The sequence below is a fragment of the Mesoplodon mirus genome, assembly GCF_964341445.2.
Source record: "Mesoplodon mirus genome assembly, chromosome: 10".
In the NCBI taxonomy this organism is placed as follows: domain Eukaryota; kingdom Metazoa; phylum Chordata; class Mammalia; order Artiodactyla; family Ziphiidae; genus Mesoplodon; species Mesoplodon mirus.
In genome coordinates, this window is record NC_138986.1 from 43,214,621 (window position 1) to 43,231,495 (window position 16,875).

General features: G+C 45.6%; 1 protein-coding gene and 1 long non-coding RNA gene across 3 annotated transcripts; one reads left to right on the forward strand and one right to left on the reverse strand.

Moving 5' to 3' along the window:
• Positions 1-4,639: 4,639 nt before the first annotated feature.
• VGLL2 (vestigial like family member 2) lies at positions 4,640-12,191 on the reverse strand. 2 transcript variants are annotated; one of them, XM_082633994.1, is made up of 4 exons: positions 12,098-12,191; positions 9,565-9,877; positions 6,975-7,496; positions 4,640-5,704 (listed from the first exon to the last, which is right to left on the reverse strand). In XM_082633994.1, exons 1-4 carry the CDS (start codon positions 12,176-12,178, stop codon positions 5,664-5,666), a joined length of 957 nt encoding a protein of 318 aa, XP_082490120.1. In that variant the 5' UTR covers positions 12,179-12,191; the 3' UTR covers positions 4,640-5,663. The 2 variants fall into 2 exon arrangements, with proteins under 2 accessions (XP_082490120.1, XP_082490119.1); XM_082633993.1 differs by lacking the exon at positions 4,640-5,704 and having other exon boundaries at positions 6,523-7,496.
• Positions 12,192-12,550: 359 nt separating this feature from the next.
• LOC309811350 lies at positions 12,551-14,111 on the forward strand. Its single transcript, XR_014295137.1, has 3 exons — positions 12,551-12,621; positions 13,389-13,588; positions 13,829-14,111. It is a non-coding gene; the product is annotated as an uncharacterized lncRNA (long non-coding RNA).
• Positions 14,112-16,875: the final 2,764 nt, after the last annotated feature.

Here is a 16,875-nt window from a genome sequence, read left to right on the forward strand (position 1 = left end):
TAAGATACTTGATTTGCTCTTCCTGAGCGAAAACTATTTTTACCTGAAGTATTCTAAAGAAGCTTCCAAATTATGAGGTAAGCAGAGTATTTTACCAGTTGTAAATACATATATAGACTAAAGTATATTCTCCTTAAATAAATGTTGGTAAAAATCTCTAAGTGGTAACTAGATCGTTAGAGTCATGCAAATATTGATTAGGAATCAAAAAATTTTAATTCTTTAGTTTTGTTTTCCAAATTTTAGTCTACCTTTAAACTAAATTTCTTATATATAATGAAAATTGTATATTTATTAATTTATGCAGTTTTGATAGGAAATGGAAATAATAATGACAGAGGAGGATGGTTTGAGCAAAATCACTTTAGTGACTTTGAAATTTTGGGAGATAAGCAGAACTAGAGCTTACTAGGAGATTCGAAGAACAAAACAAAGGAACAGAAAATATGCTGCTGTTGCTTTTCTAGATGAAAGAAATGAATTCCGTACGACAAAGGAAATTTGGACTCCTTAATTCTGTTTTAGAGGTGCTTCGTTTCATAAGAGTACACTGGTAAACCCATGGAAACACTGTAAATTGAGGTAGACATGACCCTGTGCTGTGGAGAACTTTAGATTTTTCTCTTATTGAGTTAAACTTGTGTTTTAAAGTGGAAAAATTCCAAGTAAAGAGTAACATTTTACCAAAGTATTAATTATTCCAGTAAATTCACTATATATTTCTCTAAACAACATGTGTTTCTCTAAACATTAATTTTTCAGTCAAGTATTTTACTCTTTTCCCCCAAAGACAATTTGTCTATTTTCAAGTGAGCTTGGATTAGCAGAATCACCTCTGCCGGCTCTGCCAGTGGCCACTCTGCCTGGACACAGTGTTTCCGCTGGGGTGGAGGTCAAGGCTGGAGACAACTGGGCGCTCCTCCTGAAGGCTGCCTTGCCTTTTTAGGTTATGAGGGTCTCTCTGTGTTTAGGATAACATGATTGACAGCTCTGCGCCAGCTCCAATTAGCACCCTATAATTTATTAGCTTCTGCTTTCAGATTGTGCGTTAACTTCACAAATATTTCAACCACGGAAACAGCAGCTATCAGGTGTCTCTCTCCTGATCCAGCCCTCTGTGGCTGGAATGAAATACAAGGAAAGAGCGGTACACTTGGTCTGTCAAGTGAGAATAATCATTTGTGTCTGTGTCTGTCTGAGGGCATGGGGTCTCTGATTTCTCTTTAGGCATGCATCAGTGGTGTGTGTGTGTGTCTGAGTGTGTGTGGTATCTGTAGATAAATAGATTCTATTGTATGGATCCTGTATTTGTATTGAGAGTTTCATTTATTCATGGGAGATGAGGGAGAGCTGGTATTGAGGAAATATGAAATTTACATTTGCTTAATCCTGTTGTTTGTGTAAATGTCAAAACTTCAGTTATGTGCAAACAGCAACTATAACAATGATATTGCCTTTAGGACATTTTTTCCTTTACTCCAGAATTTAGAAATATGCAACAAATAAAGAAGAACAACAAATCTTAAAAATCTTGCAAGGAGGAAGGGACCATAGAGAGCAAAGACCTTCACAAGTACAATCAAAATGTGAATTATTTGCATGCAAATTATCCATAGACTGTTGAAGCAATTTTATAAAGGAATCTTATGTTTTTTGGTTTCGTTTATTTTTAAAGTCTTTTCAAATATCTTTCAACTTTTTTTGCATGCTTTGACTCCTAGTGAATTATGTTTAAAAATGCAATTTATGGAAATGGCATTTACATGGAAAGCAGTTTAAGTTTTATTTTTAAAAATCCCCAATTCTGAAGTAACCAATCACTAAGTGTTTAAGAAAAGGTTTCTTGTTTATTTTGAGAGGTGTACAGGTGCCTGCACATAAACACAGGATTTACGATTCTAAGCAAATGGGAGGTTAAAATTACCTTACAAGTTGTTTCCCCCTATTCGAAAGGGCACAGAAAATGCAGTACTTACCCAGAAAGAGCGGCAAGAGAAGCTTCCAATCAGGGAGTCTACGTCCCAACACTCACCACCTCTGCCCTCCCTCCCATCCAGGCCTGAATCAATCTTAAGTCATTGCTAGAATTTGCCACGCATCGAAATAGAACTTCAAAGGGGAAATGAGACAGGATGGCAACTCTTATTAAACTAAGGGAGTAGAATAGATAGAGTTCCCTGCAGTTGGGTGACTGAATTCTCAGCCAGAGGGCAATCGGCAACAGGATTATTTGGTGGCGGAGAGCTGTCTCTCCCCTTTTCCTCACCTCTCCCTCAGTAGAGGCCAAGTGCAAAGGGAAAACCGTGGATGAGGAGGACACCAGTGCCAACCGGGATGATTAGAGGAGAATCTAATCTTTCTCTCAGACCCCCAACCAGGTATAATATATGCAAAAACATGTTTACCTTTTCTCATGTCATCCCTCCTTTCTTTGAATGTCCTTTTTTCAACTACTAGGGCCTTCTCTAATCTGCATGGTTTCACGAATATTAGCAAGACAAGCATGAGAATTCATCCTTTACGTGACTTGCTGGGCCTAAAAGAATGTCAAAAAAATGTCAGTTAGAGCTATGAGTTCACCAAAGTTCCCTTTGAAAGTCTTAATACACAGAACCGAGTGATGATCGTTCCAGGGCCTCTTGCATTTCTACTTTGGGAACGTGTAACATGGAGGGAAATGGTCTGCTCCTCGGCTCCGTGTGTCCCATGTGCTAGGTCACTGGAGCCCTGTTCGGCAGTCTGGACGGTCTGTTCAGGACTGCCCCAAAGGCCAGTTCCAGTGAATGAGTCTCCTCCCCAGCAACCTGATATTCAGGTCGGATGCAGCTCAGGAGGCTTCAGTAATCAGAACCTCGTGGCTGGGAAAAGGCCCCCTGTGGGTTCTGATCAGAGATCATGTGAGTGCTAACGTAGGTTGAGCACAAGGAAAGCTTCTTGGGGAGGGGGGCTACTTGGAAAAGATGTCCAGCAGAAAATGCACTTGCTGTGTTTTCTTCTTCGTCTGTACACTCAGTGGCAAAGTTTTAAAAGTGCGCTGGAACCAAATGCATTTTATTTATGCTTGTATACACCAGTGATCCATGCCAATGGAACATGGATTTAAAAAAATCACAGAGAATCCAAAGTTAATTTTAGTTATTGCTTCAATGTCCAAACCTCAGACTAACACGCTTAACACGACTTGGTTAGGTTGGGTGTGAAGAGCTTCAGAGCAGAGAAGGCTATAAATACTGAAATGAATTAATAAGAGAAGCAATAATAATTCCTTCCTAGAGATGAATGGAAAAATGCATCTGGCTGAGTGGTCTACAGGTAGTGCCATTTGACGAAGGAGTCTGGACAACGTCCTTTGATACTTCCTTTGATACCTAGGATTCTATAAGTTCTACAGCATGTCAGTCTTTGCTGGCCTGTCTCTTTTCCCTTCTTTATTCATCTATTGTGGAGGAGAAAGTAAGCCCAAAGTTGAGCATTTCAAGACAGATCAGAAGTGGGCCAGTAGTTACTGCAGTGGATAATAGTGCAGTCTCTGTCCCGGGCTGCCTGGGTTGGCATCCTGGCTCTGCCCAGTTATGTGACTGGGCAGATTACTTCTCCTCTGTGAGCCTCTGTGGTAATAAGTACCACACAGAATTGTTGTGAGGTTTAAATAAGTTAACCTATATATAAAGCCCTCAGACCAGTGCCTGGGGCATGATAATTAACATTAGTTATTGCTATATGCAATACAATTAGTTATTACTAATTACTATCACATCTGGGACAATATAATCATATAGTACCTTCCATCTGAGCAAAAACAGTAATACGTTCTTGTAATGATCATAGTCTACTTAACAGGTACCAAAATGATAGAAAGAGGGGATGGGTAACTCTGCTAAGCCATGTTCTGAGTAAGGTCCCTTAACTGCACCCAACTCTTGAGACAATTACCCAATATACACTGTATTTGCCTCTTGTGTTATAATGAAGATCAAGATTTGAATTAATATTTTATGCTTTAACAACTTTCAAGGGCAGTTTGGGCATAACACTAAATCTCTCTCTTTAGCGAAAGAACACGAGTTACTTTGGCATCAAGGGAAAATGAAACCATTAATTTAATAATTTCTCTTTTTTGGCCTAGCTGTAGGTTTGGTTTCCTAGCCTAGCTGATTAAAATATAAAATAACCAGTATTTCCAAAACATTTTTAAACTGAGGACTCTACTATCTGAAGAGTCTAGAATTTAAGAAGTAACAATAATTCTCTTTTGGAGAAAAATGTGTGTATCTGACTCAATGGTATACAAGTAGTGTTTTCTATACATCTCTGCTTTTACTTGATGAAGGCCATCAGATAACCTGGCCTTCCGTGGGCTACCATTTTCTTATCTGTAAAAAGGAGGGGGGGATACCCAACTTCTCATGTCCAGGGTTGACATGAGGTGGAAAGGGGTTCACAGGTTTCACAGCATGACGATCACTTTGGAAGACCAAATATATATATACGAAGTAATTTTACTTCCTGACATCAGATCATACTACTATAAATTATTTTATGCTATTAGAGAAAAACTAAGGTATTTGCTTTCCTTTTAAGAAATAACACAGCGACATAGTGGTAAACAAACATCTTTAATGTCCGTTTCTTCTTCCTCATCCCCTTCAGTTTTGCCCACATGTGTACCCCTTCCCCCGTCCCAACACTAAAGTGACCAAACCATGACCACAGAGACTGAGAAGAATATTCGAGGTACCAGAGACTCCATGGGCATCTCTTCCCCTTCTGGTGACTCCTAGTTCTTCTTCTTGGAGACAATTGGGGCCTCTTGATGCTTACTTTTTTTCTTCCAAAGGAGGATAGAGGGAGGGACAGAATTTGTGGGAGAGAAGGCAGAGTTTCTTCTTTCTTCATAAAATGTTCTTTGTAAAAAATATGATATATACACACACACACACATATAAAACATATCCAGTGCAACTGCAATTGCTGTGCCAAACACTGGGAAGTGCCCCCTTTGGTCGATGTATTTCTGGAGTTTTAAACAGTTGTCCTACAACAGCTGCATTTCAGTAAGACTCGGGCAGGTGGCTCCAGATAAGCCACTTGCCGCTCACATTCAGGCTGAGGCTTCCACGTTCACAGTCCAAAGGAAAAAGTGTGTCTTTGTGTCTGGAGTGGGTGTTGTAGGGAGGGAGCGGGCAGGAAAGGAGCTGGAGGCTACAGGTGAGGAAGAAGGAATTGGCTTCTTTTGACTTCTCTACCACAGTCCTTGATGCAAATACAAATACATTTCAGTCTGAGGATACTGACATCGGCAGTGCTAAGATCACACTACTTAATGAAATAATTCACATCAGCATAAAAAATATTCACACCAAAACATCTCTTTTTCTTTCCCTCTTTCCAAGAAAACTATGATATCATGTCACCTAAGTGATCACCATGGATATTTCCAGTGATTTGCCCAAAAGTCATTAAGCATCATTCAGAGTCTTTTGGCAGAAGAAATTATTTTTAGATGAACATTCTGTCGATGTGTGTTCTGGTTTTCCCAATACACGGAGAAGTTTGAAGTCTCTGCATTCCCCCATGTCCTCATCCATGAAGTGAGAGGCACAGATGCCAGCCTCCATGGCTGGTCAGAAGGGAAAGGGAAGGGGAAACCCTGGGTCAGCAGATCAGCTCAGGAGGGATGCACCACAGAGGGAATAACGACGAGCTGCAAACCAAGATCAGAAGCTGTTACAAACCCACTTGATTTCAGCTCTGAGTGTCACCAATTGCGCTATGCAGAGACCTACAGGGAAGAAGGTGGGTTGTCTAAAACCAGTACAGATCCTTGCTTTTGTCCTGAGGCTGTAAATCTGAAAACAGAGAGAAAATAAAAGGGAGAGAGAGAGGGAGAAGAGAAAGAGAGAGGGAGAGAGAAGGGGGTGGGGGAGGGAAGGCACAAGATATTTAAAGAAAGAGAAAGACAAACACCACTGTTTCATTGTGAAAGTCACAGAATTCATCTAAAGGGCATGAATGAAAGTAAAAGCAAAGCAAACAAGTGTCAAATTTGCACCTGAGGGAAGGGAGAGCGGGCAAGACTATGAGCCAATGATTGCATTTATTATATAACTATTTTTTTCATTTGCCCTAAAAATAAAGCAAACAAAAAAGTAAACCCTTATTTAACTGTACCTTTCAAATTCAACTCTTCAAGCTAGGGACTTAATATTATCACTAAAATCAAATTCTTGTTAAGTTTTATGTTTTCCAGAGACCTATTTGACAATTAAGTTGATATCAGAGTCATGAGTCATATTTGTATGACTTGTAACTACCACAAGAGGTGACAAGACCCCCCCACCCCCCACCCCGGGCAACCATTTAAACTACGCTCTTAGCAGGCACTCTAGATCAGCGCTGTCCAACAGAAACACAATGGGAGCCATGGGCATAATTCTAAATTTTCCAGCAGCCACATTGAAAACAAGTAAAAAACAAACAGGTGAGACTTAATCTTAGTAATATATTTTATTTAACCCAATATATTCAGTATGCAATGTGTTGAAAATATTTCAACATGCAATCAATGTAAAACATCAGTGAGATGAATTTTACATTCTTTTTGGGACAAAATCCTGAAATCCAGTGTATATTATACACTTACAGCACATCCCAATTCGGCCTGGCCACGTTTCACGTGCTCAACCGACACATGTGGCCGGTGGCTACAGTACTGAACAGCACAGAGCTAGAACCTTTCCAACAAATTTTATTTTTAAAAAATCCTCTGTAATATTAACCAGTTACTTTCTCATTCTGCGCACACCGATAACACAGGGTCATCTGTCTGCTGAAACACAAGCCCGCCATGCAGACCTTCGGGCCTCAGGGTCACTGGGGTCTCCAAGGAGAACTAAGTAGGGTCCCGGCCTCAGCCCAGGTTTGGGCACAGGGCAGGAGGGGCCCGGGGATGCCACGTTCCCTCTCCCGCTTACCTGAGTCCACGCTGAGGCCCAGACCCCCGGCCACGTCCCCCGTGGGGCTCGCGAAGGGTCCCCCGGGCGCGGCCCACGTGGCGCCGGCCGGCTCGCCCTTGGCCGAGAGCTCGCAGGGAGGGCTGCCGGGCGCGGGGGCCGGCGCGGGAGCGAGGCGGGCCGGGCGCCCCGAGGCGGCTGGCATCAGCAGCGGCCCGTAGCGCGGGTCGAAGTGCGGCGCGTAGACCTCGTGCACGGCGGCGGGCCGCGGGTAGGCGGCGGCCTGGGCGCCGAGGGCGCCGCCCAGCGCGTAGGGGTGGTGCGGATGCGCGTGGTGGGGATGCGCGTGGTGCCAGGGCTCTGCCGCGCCCTGGTGCAGGTGGCCGTGCAGCGCGGCCGGTGAGTAGGGGTCGGCGGCGGCGAAGGGCAGCTCCGAGTGAGCGGCAGCCAGCGGGCTGCCCAGCGGCGCGGGCACCGGCGTCTGGTAAGCGCTGTTCCAGAAGGAGGCGGGGAAGCTGCGCTGGCTCATCGGGAAGGAGCCGTCTTTGGGCCGGCGAGGCGGAGGGGAGGAGAGGGAGAGAGGAACGAATCACCGCCGGAAGCACGGTTGCCGACGCCGCTCGGCCTCCTCAGAACTGAACGGCCGGGGCGGGCAAAGGGCGGGAAAGGCGCCGTGCTGGGCGCACGCGCGGCGCCTCTCTCGCGGGGCTGCGGCCCGGGAACGCGAGGTTCGGGCGCCGCAAGGGGGAACCGTTCGGGGAGGAGCGCCGCTTCCTCAGATGTTGCAGGCGCGTCCCAGGCTGCGGGAACCTGGGGACTGGCGGGGAGAGGAAGAGCGGAGAGACTTCTTTCTCCAGCCCCAGTTTCAGGGCGCAGGGAGCTTCCTTCGGACTCCGGGCTGGACGGCCTCGGACCAGAAGCGGCCTCGCCTTCCCGGCCCGCAGCCTCTCCTCAAGCTAAAGGTACCTCTTCCCGCTCTTGGTCGGCCGCCTAGCGATCTCACTACCCGCTCTCGCGTTTCAGCCTCCCTTGCTCCAGAAAATGTGCCCCTCCAAGGCCTCCAATAGACTGGAAGTCCATCGACATATTTCGGAGTCTTGCTATTATTAGTCTCCTTTCTAGAAACTTTATTTCAAAAAAATTTTTTGGCAAAGAGTAAACTTGACCTATTAAAAGGGCAGCTGTATTATTTGCAGAGGGGGACACGAAGGGACAGGTCTTTTCAGTTTTAATTAAAAAATTTTCTGCGTCAAAATGTGGACGCCAGGAATAATAATAATAACAACAATAATAATTATTGTTTGTATCATTGTTGACCCCTAGTGTCTGGAAGCGTTTTAAAAGAACAGCATTTAGATCAAATTTGTTGCCTTTAGTTGGGAGGAAAGGAAAGAAAGACTTTTAATTAAAAGAACCCTGGAGAAGGCATCTGCATTTCATAGTAGATAATTTAAAATGCTTTGAAAATGCATTCTAAGTAGGGAACAGCCTTCCTGTTAAAAGTATTTAGGCAACTGGAGAATAAAAAGAATGTTTTGTATTTAAAACTAATGTTTTTGGATCTTGTCTAGGCAAGGTTTGTACAAACTGTCACACACTTAAGAAAAAAAAGGAAGGGCGACAGTTGTCATTTCCCCCAAAATGAAATATTTGTTTTCCTTTGTTACAACAAAGTCCTCATTTCTCAGCTTGGTACACATCAAAAGCTAAGATTAGTGAGAAAGTTACCAAAGTTACCAAATAGTTACTTCCACCCTTGTTTTGGTAATAAAGGGAGGTCAAGGTTTCAGAATAGAAGGGAGAGTTCGTTGACTCATCCAAGAAATCATTGTCCCAGGCTAGGTAAAGCAGTGCTTGGTGAGAAGGGTAAACCAATAAAGAAGGGATGTGTTTGGGGAAATCCCTTAGAGACGTTTTGGCTACCCTTAAATTCTTATTTCTTTATTATTTTACTCGCTTATTGAAAGACATTCTCTGCTTCAAGATTTCCCAAGTAATCAAAATCTGGCAAAAGGCATAAGTAGGTTTTAGGAGACATTCTTCAGCAGGTTTTGCTTGCATTGCATTCTAGGACTTTTTTCTCTGGAAGGATTTTCAGAAATGGGGTAAGGGCCCTGTAAGCTGTTGTTCGTGAAGATCCCCCTCCCCCCTCCCCCACCCACCTGCCTTGGGAGGCTGTTGGAAACCTCACATTTCCAGAGCACATTTACATACATTTTCTGTTTCCCTTACAGCCACCTCCAGGGATAGTTAAGTGGGCAAGTATTATTCTAATTTTAGAGACCAGTAAATAGAGTGACCTCCAAAAGGTTAAGAGACTTGCCCAAGGTCATATTGCTAGGACGTGGTGGAGCCAACACACAAACATAGGCCTCCCAATTCCAAGGCTATTGGTTTTTTCTAGGTCACTTCTCTGCCCTGCCTCTTCAAGGAGAGATCTTAGGCCTGTGCCTACTCCTCCTTCGATTTCCTTATCCTCCCCCAATGGCCCTCCTCACCTCTTCTCTAACACCTAGCATTCTTTCAGCTGCATCTCTTTGAACCCCTGTAGGTGGACCCCAGGCTATGAGGGCTCTCTATCCTCCCTTGCCAGTTGGGGCCCCATACTTACCCCGCCAGGGCCCGGAGCTCCGCGGGGCTTTGCTGCTTGTACAGCTTGGGGAATAGCTGCTAGGCTGGCTCAGGGCCCGGCTGAAGTGCTCGTCCACCACAGAGCTGATGTCTCCCTGGAAATAGGTGAAAAGGACGCAGCGGGAGTTGATGTACTCCGCCTCTGGTGGGCGCTCTTTCTCCGGGCTGCCTTCTTCTTCTTTTATACTAGCCGGAGTTTGGCTGGAGAAGGAGGAGCTGCCACTGCCGCTGCTGTTGCTGGGGCTGGCGTTGCACTCCTGGGCCTCCTGCATTTTGGAGTAACAGGCTAGTTTCTGCTCAAAGGAGAAAGAATAGAGAAGTCAATTTCAAAAGAGCTAGCAAATTGTGTTCAGACTGCACTCCCTCATCCGGATCCCAAAGGTATCCAGGAGCAACTGACATCGGTGCCCATGCCCAGTGCTCAGTAACGTGGGCTGCAGTCAACAGGCCTCCCAACCTGCAGCTCAAAAAAGGTGGGGTTCCTGAGAGGCCGACTGCCCTTCTTGGAGTCTCTGTCTCCCTGGAATTGCTGCCAGGCCACAGGGAGAAGTCTCTGAAGGTGTCAGGGTGAAGGTCCAGGAAGATGCCTACGCAGTTTGACCACAGAGCCAGGCTCAAGGCAGATATAGTTTTAAAATCAGGCTCCAAGGGTAAAGGGCACCCAAGTCCAGTTAGGGCCTGACTGTTCCCTGCCTGAGAATTCAGGGCAGACGTGCAAGATGCAGGATTAAAGCATCCTCATGATAGAACACGAAAATAACAAAATCCACTCTACACAACAAGGATGTAAAGGAAGAACTGCTGCAGGATAAAAACATGGAATAACATCGTGACATGGATCATTTTAATAAATGCAAGTTGATATTTGGTCATTCATAAACTGGCCATTAGAAAGTCTCAGCTTTTAAAGAGATCTTCTTTTGAGTAAGGAAAAACCAGTGGGCTATGAGAATGTCTACCCTCACCATCTGTGTATATTGAGGAAAAAAAAGTAGTAAAAAGGAGCAGAGGGTGATCTTGGCTGTAAGGTTGGGTAAATCATGACTGTCTGCTAGTGATTTACAAAACCAAGTGTGGCCGCTGTAAACTTTCTTAGAAACGAGCAATGGACTGAATACAGTGTTAAAGCAGTATGCAGGCAGGGATGCCCTTCAAGGGAGACCCTGATCATACAAAAATGAACAGAGATCTTGGGGCAATAGATTGGTCCAGGGTCAGGGAGGAGAAAGGACCAAACAGACAGAAAACCAACCCTCCTTTCCTCTTTGTAATACTCCCAGCCTGGGAAGGAGCTCATCTTGGACACCGAAGCCAAAAGACTGGAGTTATTTAGCAATATCACCATTTCTACCACATTCCCACTTGGCTTACAATGAGAGACTCTGGTGATTCCTAAAATTAACATTGAGACTAAACAAACTTCTGGTTGGAAAGTTTTAAAAAGGAGAGGAGGAGGGAGAAAAGCAAAAACAAAAGGCAAAATCTACCCATTTCATCATTAATTCATCCGGAAATTTTCAAATAGACATTCTGCAAGCAAAATTGGCAAAAGCATGGACTTGGACACTGGGGTGTATTTCAATTTTCCCGAAGCAGGAGTCCAGGCCCTCACTTTCCAACCTCGTCCGGACTCCTAGGGGATCCCCCCCCTCCGCCCACTGGAGTGCGATCTTATTCATTTCCTGGACTACTGTCCTCAGTTTCGACTACAGCAGCTGAGGAATGAAAAGAAAAACTTCGACCAGATATAGCCCGGAGAATAGAAATATTGTAAAAATTAAACGAAACTTGAAGAGTTTGCAGAACCGGGGCTAGTGGTCTTCTCAAAAGTGGGTTTGTTGATGGCAGGGCAGCCGGACTCAGCTAGCGAAAGGCGAAGTATCTATGAAGCTTGCCTCTGCCGGGTCAATAATATTTCCCAGAACTTTGCAAAGCAAAGATTATAAAGCCAATGAGTTTCGTGCGGTTCTCTTTGTAACGAATTCGCTGGTTCTGGAATTAATTGGCCTGATCGCCTGAGAATTGAAACGGAAAAAAAAAAGCGTTTGATAAAATAAGCTTGCAGAGATGAGAACGCGAGTCTTTGATTCTCAGACATAGAGACAGGCCTTTGCTTTTGTTTTGTTGTCACTCTCACCTTTGGGACCAAAGTTTGGTTTTCCCTGAGTGAGCTTTGCTTGCATCTTCCCGGGCTTGGAAGAAATCTGGAGTCCGACCTACCCTAAGAAATCAATGCAGCTCGCGCGATCCTCGTCTAACTATTCCCGGGAAGTCCGGGGCACGCACTAGCAGGACTTAGCTGCCTTCCCGAGAGAGCAAACGGGCAAGCTAAAGGGGTTAGCTCAACCTACTGGGAGGCAGCGCGGGCAATCCCCGCATCCGGGAGGCGCCCGCCACTGTTCAGACGCACAGTATCCGCGCGGAGGCACCGGGAACCTCGGAGTACTGGCAGTGCTCGGAGAAGCCGGGGCGCGCCACCTGTCTACGAGGCCCGGCCGAGAGGAGACACGTACCTGGTGGTAAGGGGTGTAGGCGGCTGCGAAGTAAGGCTGGGGAGGACCATAGACTTGGTACATAACATCCAGACAGCTCATGGCTTCCCGCAGCGGAGACGGTTAAGTGTTTTATCATCAACTCTCGGGCGGCGGAGGGCAGGGATGCTGCATGGGCGGCACTTGGACCCGAGCTCCCAAGTCATCCGCGGCGGAGCGAGGGGCAGCGTGCTCCGCGGCTCGGGATCCCGCTCGCACGCTCCCTTCCCACCCCTGCAATTCCAGCCGCCACCGCGCTCCGAGATGGAAGCGCCCGGCCTCCAGCTAGTGGGCATTTAAACCCCACGCGGGGCCGGCGTGCTGACGCCACTCCCGGGCCGCGGAGGAGGAGGGGTTGGGGGCGGGGCCGGGAGGCCAATGGGGTGCGTGGGACGAGGGACCGAGGGGCTGCCGGTGCGTTTCCCTGGGCTACCCGGCGGTGAACCTGTGGCCGAAGGGTGCGGTGAACTGCGCAGCCCGGAACTTGAGCCCTGAGACTTCGTACCGTGAGGAGCAAGGATTTTCCAGGCTAAAGCAGGAGGGGGCGGGAAGACGAAGAGGAGAGGGCAGAAATGGGGGCTTTTACATTTAGAGAGAGAAAGAAAGTTGTTGAGTAGTGGGGAAAGGTCTTGTGGGGAGTCCCGACCTCACACTGGAGAGTTGAGTGTGTGCGTCCGGGGTGGCGAGGTGGGGAAGATTCTTTGCTCTCGTCTCCTCGGCGGGAGGAACGGCGCTATCCCTAGGAATCCCCCAGGAAATCCGGATCTTCGCAGACAGGATATAAGAGTCCGGGAACTCCTCTCTGCGCGGAGGAGCTCCCTCTGCGGGGAAACGGCACCGGCTGAAGCCTGTAACCGCTGCCCTGCGGCACCTCCTTTGCGCCCCCTCGGAGCCAATCCACACGCCTTCAGCTACCACACCTTTTAATTCTGCTCACTGGGGCGGGTCCCTATTGCCCCTCTAGATTATGATCCCGCCCTTTCTCTTTGACGCCCTCCGTCTGAACCCTCTAGGTCCGTGTTATTCGCTCCCCGCCTCCAGCTCGTCCGGGTACCAGCTGCTTTCGAGGAGTCCAGGCGGCTTTACCCAGACCCCGGCCGCCCCGAGTCTCCTCGGCCGGCATCCTTTAAAGTTTCAGTAACTTTTTGGAACGAGGACTCATTGGCTGCAAGAGGAATTATCCTAGGCACTGCAGGGAGGTCAGAGAGGACTTTTGCTGACTCTTCAGTCAGTAATACAGCAGCTGCGATTTTGTTTGCTTGTTTCATTTCAGAGGTGAAAGAGAATACACTCCAGTTGTGAAACACGCATTTCGCATCGCCGTTCTGTTTCCTTCCCTGAGAGCTCTACTGGCTCGGACCTGCTTCCTGCAACGCTTTCCGCCTTCCCAGGCACCCCTCCCCCAGCCCTGTAGTTCTCTGTCCTTAAAGTTTAGGAACGAATTGAGACAAGGCTTTCTGTACGTCGGGACAGGTGGGAGAAAGAGCGTTACAAGAATACCTGTAGGGCATACTTGGGGGTAGGGAGGGTAGAGGTTGGGAGCATTGGAGCCCAAGCCCAAGAAAGAGGCAGCGTGGATTACTGATAGAAATGAACTCTAGTGAATAACTAGAGTTTATAAATAGAGTATAAATACAACAAAAAGTCCGACATCGATTCACAGGCTATAAAACTGCGAACAAATGCACGCTTAAAAGATATATTTGTCTTTAGGGGCTTCCCTGATGGCACAGTGGTTAAGAATCTGCCTGCCAATGCAGGGGACAGGGGTTCAAGCCCTGGTCGAGGAAGATCCCACAGCCGCAGGGCAGCTAAGCTGGTGCACCACAACTACTGTGCCTGCCGTCTAGAGCCCCCGCTCGCAGCCAGCGCACTGCAACGAAGAGTAGCCCCTGCTTACCACAACTAGAGAAAAGCCCACGTACAGCAACGAAGACCCAACGCAGCCAAAAATGAATTAAATTAAAATTTTAAAAAAGATCTATTTGTCTTTAAAACGTGAATATTTTAAGCCAAATGGTTTCAGTGTTGAATTTTGGTTTTGTCCAATTTATAAGTGGGTAGTGGCTGCATGTCTCCAGTTCGGTTTATAAATGGTGAGAAGTCGTGAGTGGCTGAAGTGTTTTTTAAATTAACTACAGTGCAATCTATTTTAAAACAAATTTTAAAAAAAAGACACCCCTGTGGTACAGTTTTACGCAAGTCTCTTTTTAGGGGCCAGGCTGCCTTGTGGCTGAGCTGAGTGGCTTCTGGAGCCTACCATGATCCAGGCGCACAGGCGAAGCAGAACATCCCTCCCACCACTACTCCAACCCTCCCTCCCCAGGAGTTTTGGAGGAGGGCAACAATCGCTTTACCCGTATCTCCTCTGGGGGCAAAAAAGCGAACGGTCATAGGAAGAGCCACCCTCGCTGCTGGGGACCACTTCGTCTCGCACCAAGCCAGGCCCGAGCATCCGTCGCCTGAGTGCACTTCCTCCCGAGCAGCCCAGGCTCTGCAGCGTGGCCAGAGGCTGGCAGTACTGCGCGGGAAAAGCGGTAGGAGGCAAGCGCCGAATCGCATGTCTAGCCAATGCGCTCGGCAGCTGGAAACCTGTCCTCGCTCACCTCCCAGTAGACATCGCCTATCCTCTGTACCCAGTCACGCTGACATTTTAATTTTACTTTGGCCCTGAACTTTACTTTTCCTACAAATGCAGGAGAAAATAACGACAATCTTTCTGAACCAACAAGGCCCAACAACTTGTTATATTTGAAAAGGATTACAGGAGCAGCGATTTCCCACATTCTGAACGAAGAAAATGAAGAGAATATGATGCCAGTTGCCCAAGGCTTCTTTCTGTTCACATTTCTCAATCCTCTCTTATTTGAAACAGTTTTTAAAAACATCATTGAACCTAACTAAGGGTACCGACTGCACAGGAGCTTAAAGGAACACAGGCAGTTGGGCCAGTGAGCATCAATTCTGAATTTAGGCAAGAAAGTAGTCTCCTCCTCCCAAATCCAAAGTAAAGAGAAGAAAACAAACAGTACGCAGTTTTAAAATCCATCCAAAGATTGAAGCATGTTCAGTCGTTTCTGTATATCTGAAGAGCTGTCATTTACACGTGGGTGGTATTTATCAATCTGATGAGGTTGCCTCTTGTTTCTAAGTTGAGGCAGAAAGTAAAGCACAACTAAATTTAACCCTTCTACTCTCCCAGCCATTCAAACTGCCAGGACATTAGTAGGGTCCAAGGAGTCAAGTTTTGATTTAGAACCTTGGGATGGGGTACAGGTTGAAGGAGAAAACTGGGAGGAAAGTCTCTCTCCTCTCCCCTCTTTCTGTCTTCCTCTTTCACAGTTATTTTAGAAGAGATTGCAAAGCAAACAGTTAAATGTCCCAGAACTTGGGTCCCGAGGAAAAATGTACTAACATCCCCAGAAAAATCATCTATTGTGAATTGCATCTAATCTAATTGCCTTTTAACTTCCTAATCGGGCTGAGGGAATACAAAACTTCTTTTAGAAAGGAATTCCACTTTATGATAGCTTCATGGCAATTTACCGAGCTGCCAAGGTGGGGAAGGGATTGCCATATGAAAATAAAATCAATTACACCAAAATTCCCTTTCAGTACCCTAGTTCTAGTGTGCAATTCTAACAATATCTATTACTGTGAAAATAAAAAGTGCCTTTACTCTCAAAGTTAATGAATGAAGCCAAATTACTCTTGAATGGTACATGTTTCAAGATAGCATCACAATGAAATTATTTTCTTTTCAGAAGAACTGCCTCTCGTTTTTTAATAAACTGACTTCATTACCTTCTGAATTTTTTCTGTCCACCTGTGTCATCTTATTCTGAAAACTGCAAAGAAGCTGCTTTATAGGAAGGATGTAAGGAGTGGAACTAATTTGGAGTGCTGACCTGAGCCAGTCCAGCCCCTCCCTCAGCCATGGTTTATTTGAATCATTGAGTCTTGGCATTTTATGCTGCCTTGTTTTGCCAGCCAGAGGATGAACATGATGGTAATCTTGCAGACTTTTTTTTTTTTTTTTTAAACCCCTAAACCCATCATTGCCTGTTTTACAGAGCAGAGATGTGTTTGGAATTTGGAGAGTAGCTGACAAGATTTTGTGGATTCAGCCTATTAATAGTACTAGTTGAAAACATGTCTGCAGAAGCCAGCTTTTTCAGTGTTAGTTAGTAATGATACTCTAGTGATTAATGGAGGGTCTGAATGGTGATTTTATTTTAAAGAAATAAAGGAAAAAGGAGAAATTCCTGTTCTCCAAAAGCTCACTGAAATGCTAAGTGGAGGAATTCCAGTTTACTTCGTGAAAAACCTAGAGAAAGAGGGTTCAATTATTTTCATGCAAATTAGAGTAGTTTTTAACAGTGTTTTCAAGTAAAAATCCTCCATGGTCTATCCTGATGAATAGATGAGACTACTTTGTCATTATTAACATATATTTGGTTATTATAAGAATGTTAAGCTTTTCCTCCTTTATATTTTAATGACTATTTTCATGTTAGGTATAAGACAACTTCCTGAATTTAATTTTCTCTTGAATTCATGTTGACAGTAATGTCCAGTTCTAGGATTGAGAAATATATTTAATACCAGATTCATCTTTCAGAAATGAGTTCTTTTTAATGAGTCTCTATGAGATGCTTAGTATAAAAATATTATTATACAAATACAATTCACAAGAGCCAAACCTTAAAAATGATAACAAATGACAAAAAGGGAGATTTGGAATAGATGTGTGGAAAATA

Coding starts and splice junctions, on each gene's coding strand:
- VGLL2 (XM_082633993.1), bottom strand. CDS start 12,178: ATGAGCTGTCTGGATGTTATGTACCAAGTCTATGGTCCTCCCCAGCCT. Junction 9,878..12,097: donor CCTACACCCCTTACCACCAG/GTACGTGTCTCC, acceptor TCCTTTGAGCAG/AAACTAGCCTGTTACTCCAA. Junction 7,497..9,564: donor GAGCTCCGGGCCCTGGCGGG/GTAAGTATGGGG, acceptor GCCGGCCCAAAG/ACGGCTCCTTCCCGATGAGC.